Source organism: Sinocyclocheilus anshuiensis, unplaced genomic scaffold, assembly GCF_001515605.1.
Source record: "Sinocyclocheilus anshuiensis isolate Anshui unplaced genomic scaffold, SAMN03320099.WGS_v1.1 scaffold1001, whole genome shotgun sequence".
Classification (NCBI taxonomy): domain Eukaryota; kingdom Metazoa; phylum Chordata; class Actinopteri; order Cypriniformes; family Cyprinidae; genus Sinocyclocheilus; species Sinocyclocheilus anshuiensis.
The window spans coordinates 153,689-159,836 of NW_015557116.1; the positions used below are offsets into that span (position 1 = coordinate 153,689).

General features: G+C 37.6%; 1 protein-coding gene across 1 annotated transcript in view; it reads left to right on the plus strand.

Annotated features, from left to right (window-relative positions):
• Positions 1-6,148, plus strand: part of LOC107677745 (NACHT, LRR and PYD domains-containing protein 12-like) — a 39,026-nt gene that overhangs the window by 4,049 nt on the left and 28,829 nt on the right. The window contains exons 3-4 of the mRNA XM_016472763.1: positions 364-878; positions 3,972-4,142. Of these exons, the coding sequence (XP_016328249.1) occupies positions 364-878; positions 3,972-4,142 (686 nt within the window). The remainder of the gene's footprint in view (positions 1-363; positions 879-3,971; positions 4,143-6,148) is intronic.

The following is a 6,148-nucleotide window of genomic DNA, read 5'->3' on the forward strand; positions in this document are numbered from 1 at the left end:
CTGACTGAAATGTACATCCACCTCCTGCTGATTCAGATAAACATGAGGAACCAGAAGTATGAGGAGAGAGATCCAGGGAAACTCCTGCAGTCCAACCGAGAAGTGATTGTGAAACTTGCTGAACTGGCTTTCAAACAGCTGATGAAGGGCAATGTGATGTTCTATGAGGAGGACCTGATTGAGTGCGGCATAGACATCACTGATGCCTCAGTGTATTCTGGGATTTGCACTGAGATCTTTAAGGAAGAATCTGTGATTCAGCACAGGAAGGTCTACTGCTTCATACATCGGAGCTTTCAGGAGTTTCTAGCTGCTTTCTATGTGCTTTACTCCCATCTGATGAAGAAAATGGAGTCATTGCAGTTTTTTCTGGATAACAGACATGAGAGGTGCATGTCTAAGCCATACTCTTTGTGTGAGCTTCTAAAATCAGCAGTTACTAAAACTCTTCAGAGTAAAAATGGTTACCTTGATCTTTTTCTGCGGTTCCTGTTGGGTATCTCACTGGAGTCCAATCAAAGACTCTTAGATGATCTACTGACACAAACAGAAAACAGCTCAGAGACCATCAAAGTAATCACACAGTACATTAAAGACAAAATTAAAGAAAGTTATGGTCTCTTAGCTGAGAGATCCATCAGTCTGTTCCTCTGTCTTCTTGAAGTAAATGATCAAACTTTGTACAAAGAGATTGAGGAGTTTGTGAAATCTGGCAAACATTCAGAAAATAAACTCTCCCCTGGTCACTGCTCAGCAATAACCTACATTCTTCAAATGTCAGAGGAAGTGCTGGATGAATTGGATCTGATGAAATACAACACATCAAATGTGGGAAGAAGGAGACTGATACCAGCTGTAATTAACTGCAAAAAAGCTATGTGAGTATTTTTTTGAATAAACAGATTTCTATTTAATTATAAACAGATGTATAGGTAAGTAAAAGTAAACTGAAGTATTACATACATATGAGACATTTATTAAGTCAAATGTATGAATACCTGGCAAATAACATTAGTATAAAACAAATAAGGCGATTGCATGTTTTAAAGTTGACCTAACAATTTAATGTACTCGTACGGCTTTTTGTTTTCACGAGTCTCCCCGCAAGTCTGCCAGCGAGCTGCGGGAGATAAATACTAGTTAACACAGCTTTACTGGGAAAGTGAGCAAGTAACATTAAAATAATTCATACAAAACAATGAAGAAATGTGTATACATGTGTTTTAACGTATACCTGCTAATTTAACGTATCCTTCTGACTTTCATCTTCACAATGAGTCTTCCTGCCAGTCTGCCAGCACCGCTGCCAGAGGAAAAGGCCAGTTAGCACAGCTCGACTCGGAAACGGAGCACTCCTTAGATATTCTTATGGATACTTAAACGTGGCTTTATATCTTGGAAATAAGATCAGAATAAAACGTATAAAGTGATAAAAAAGTCAAAAATTAAAATTATCCTACCATACTCTAGTGGGCTTTCATCTTCACGAGGAATCATCGTCACAGAGCCATTGCCGAGGAGGTGTGTGGTTGTTTTTCGTGGTCTTTTAGATAGGACATTTACTGTATTTATATTTACGGTAGGCTAATAATTTCCCAGAATGCATTGAAAATCTACAATAACATACTGTACACATAGTATACAGTAAGAAACCTGAGAATACAGTAATAATACTGTGAAAACAACAAAAAGGATTTACAGTGTGCTGTTTGCTAGCTCTGACTACTAGTACACTTTCTGACCATCCAATCAAAGGGCGTGAAAATGCCGACGTTATTGTATGCCTGCTAGATGGCCCCGGTGTCGCCAACTCAAAATCTGATTGGTTAAAGCAACGGTTTCATTGCCATTTATTTTAAAGGTGACCTATTATGCCCGTTTTTACAAGATGTAAAATAAGTCTCTGATGTCCCCAATGTGTGTGTATGAAGTTTTAGCTCAAAATACCATACAGATCATTTTTTATAGCTTGTTAAAATTGCCACTTTTAGGGTATGAGCTAAAACGCGCCGTTTTCGTCTTTCCCTTTAAATGCAAATGAGCTGGTGCTCCCGGAGAAGAGGGCGGAGCTTCAAGAGCTCAAGCTCCGGCAATACCTTTGCATATAAACACTCCACTATTAGTACAAGCCTGTTATCTTTACTGAAAACGCACTCGGTTTAAAAGTCAGTCATCTGATTGTACTGTGCATAAAAAATGCACTTTATGAATTACACAGATGGGAGCACGGCGCGATAAAAATAACTCATGGTGACATACAAACTTTATCTCACTTGGTACAACATTTCACTTGAAACCTTTAAATATTAAAGGTGACCTATTATGCCCCTTTTTTACAAGATGTAAAATAAGTCTCTGATGTCCCCAGTGTGTGTGTATGAAGTTTTAGCTCAAAATACCATACAGATCATTTTTTATAGCTTGTTAAAATTGCCACTTTTAGGGTATGAGCTAAAACGCGCCGTTTTCGTCTTTCCCTTTAAATGCAAATGAGCTGGTGCTCCCGGAGAAGAGGGCGGAGCTTCAAGAGCTCAAGCTCCGGCAATACCTTTGCATATAAACACTCCACTATTAGTACAAGCCTGTTATCTTTACTGAAAACGCACTCGGTTTAAAAGTCAGTCATCTGATTGTACTGTGCATAAAAAATGCACTTTATGAATTACACAGATGGGAGCACGGCGCGATAAAAATAACTCATGGTGACATACAAACTTTATAAGCCCCACTTGTGATTATGAGCTCGACTAATTCCAGCAGTCGACTTCACATTGCTTTCAAACTCATGGTGCCATACAAACTTTATAAGCCCCACCTTGTGATTATGAGCTCAACTAATTCCAGCGGTCGACTTCACATTGCTTTCATATGCAGTTTTAACTACCACATTCCTATTCACGATCATTCTGGTAGCACGTGAAGGCAGCATCAGTGAAAACTGACAAGACAATGGTAGCTTTGGCAACATTAGCCTTACAGAGTGCCAAGAAGCTCTTTCAGAAAGGCAATTTGGAAAACAAACGCGTGATACTTACTTCTTCTAGATGGTGTAAACGATGAATTTCGGTAGAGTTGAGGGAGCATTTTCTTCGAAAACAAAATTAATCCACCTTGTCTTCAAGCGGCTCAGATTTCGGGAGTAAGGAGAGAGCGATGTGGATTCATACATCCAGCTACAGAACACCTAAAATGCTTAGGAGACATTCTGGTCAGTGCAGCAATGGCGGACTGTGTACAACTCACTGTGAACTCGCTCAGGGCGGTTCTATGTTAAAACAGCAGTGTCTGTCAACATTAATGGGCGGGGCCTGTGGCTAATGTGACGTCACATTAGCACCAAGTCGGAAAACAGGTAGTTGGGAGACACTGCTTATGATTTATGGGGATTAAAAAAAAAGGAGTGGGTGGATTTTTATCATTATAGGGTGGTTGTGTACACACACTGCCAACACACATTTATGTCCAAACACCATGCAAAAATGAATTTTGCATAATAGGTCCCCTTTAAGCTACACGTGTTAATTTTAAGCTACTATATATATATATATATATATATATACATATACATACATACAGATTACAGCAGCAATGGAATGGTGCAAATAAAAGACAGCTTTAAAACATAAATAAATTAATAAATATAATGTAAACATAATGAAAAGTTATGTTTGAATGATTGTGTATGTGGTTATGGTTAGTGCTGATAGAGCAGAAGTCTGTTGTGAAGTCTTTGGTGGGGTGCATGAAAGCAGTTCAGATGAATCTGAAACACTGTTTTCCTTTGAGCTGTCTCAACTCGGTTTAATGGTAGCAGTTAAGAGGAAGCCACTGCAGCTGTATTTCATCTCACACTTTCACAGCTCCATATTTAGACTCCAGCTAATGTCCTTTCATTAAAGTTTTCAGATGATCATTGGAATGATCATTAGCCACCCATCACCCCTTCACTGCATTGTTATCCTTTGTTACAGAATTGCTGGATGTCATCTTTCTGATCAGCACTGTGAAAGTTTGTCTTCAGCTCTGCAATCATCAAACTCCCATCTGAGAGAGCTGGACCTGAATAATGACCTGCAGGATTCAGGAGTGAAGCTGTTGTCTGTTGGATTGAAAAATTCAGACTGTCAACTGAACATACTGAGGTTTGAGTTTTACATTGGTTCATTCAGTATGTTGAAATATGTTAATGAATAGTCAATTAAATCCTCAGAACCCCATCACAGATTAAGTGAGCTAGTGAACTATTTGCAAAATAGAATGGGTCAATCCACCTCAAGTGATTCAATGGAGGTTGCTTAACCATTTTTGGTATTCCTTTTTATTGAGTGATTACCTTTATTTATAGGTATTGCAAATCACTATTGTTTTTATTTTACTTCATTTAACCACAGTGGTTAAACTAACTTTTTATGGCACACAACAAAGTTTGGTTATACAGGGGTGTATCACTATATCATAGCTCCTTGGAACAAAAATTGATTTCTAGATTGCACATTGCATGAATATTTTATATTTGTATTAGCTTTATTATATGTTATATACATATTAACTTTAAAGTGCCCCTATTATGCTTTTACAGATATTACTTTTCATGTAGTGTGTAATATAGCTGATTGTGAATGTAAAAGTTGTACAAATGTAGTTATCTACCGATAGAAAGAACAGATTGAAATAAGTCATCAGTAATTCCAGTGTGATTTTCTGCACAAACCTACATAGGTTTGTAACACATTTGTTACACATAATGATCATCATTGGCTGCCCGCGAACTGTGCATACTTTGACCGCCTTCAAACACTGTATAGTTGTAGCCAAGGCCTGGAAGATTTGATTTGTGTTGTCGCGATGTCTAAAAGAGGCTGTTTTCTGTGCTGTGAAAGCAAAACCACTTTTCATGTACTCTCAAAGGATTAGGATGTGAAGAGTCAGTGGTGAAAAATTTATTTTACAACGTTTCTATACCGAATGTGAGCAACTGTCACTTTGTCATGTCCAATGTGGACAGCCATTGATTGCATTGCGACACAATGGTGTTACAATGACAGCACAGTAGCATCGCAAATCTTCAATGAGGGATTTGCAAAATACATAATCATTAAAGATGGGGCAATATGGAAGTAAAACAATGCCATATGTCTTTGAAACAAAAAAATCATGTTGAATAGCACTAACTGAAAAAATAATGCATTGCATTAACAGTGCTTGCATTTTAATGCCTTGTATTTCCAGGGCTTGCATTTTTAGGTCCTGAAATCTAACATAGTTGTTTATTTAAGCTGTGAATAATTCAATACAAAATATTTCACACACATTTTCACAATTAAAAATTCAATCATTCATATTCACCTTCCAGAATTCACTTCCAAAAAATTCAATCTGTTTAAACATACGATGTATAATATTTGACAGGCAAATTTCGGTCTATTTCATTTTATTTTCCAAATTCGCTTCCACAAATTCAGTGGTTAAAATTCAGCAGATTATTCGCCATTTCGATTCTAGACCAAAATTACGTCACCTTCCTATTCAAAGTGTTTAAGGAAAGAGCAGAGCAAGTGAGCTTTCGTGTTCATTGATGCGGAAGCAGTTCAGTTCATAGCGTGCGGGTAAGCTGTGAGATTTGTGAGAGGCTGCCATTACTGTTCGTATCAATATATATATTGTGCTGAGGAAGCCTCTGGTGCTGAAATTCAGATAAGCAGTAAGCAGTAGACCAATCACAAAAGAGATCAGAGCAGCGTAGGCTCTCGGAAAGGTGGGGTTTAGAAAGACTGAATCCTTGAATGAATCGTTCTTGACACTGAGAAAAGAGGTTATGTTACAACGTATATTGTGAGAAAATGTACGTTTTTTTTTTTTACCCTGGATGCATGTAAACCTATTGTAAGAGACCGCAAAAACAAAATTAAGAACCTTTAATAGCATAAAAAGGGCATTTAAAATAGTGTGTTTATTCATGCAGAATAAGGACATAGGCAGAGAGAGACATGGATCTAAATGAATGAATGAATGATAATTTATTTGCTCTCAAGAGGAAATTTGTTTCCACTGTAGATGCATACATAACACAACACATAACATTAACTTGTCAACTTAACATAATACAATCAAAACAATCACAGACACCCCCCCCCCCCCCAACAAAAAA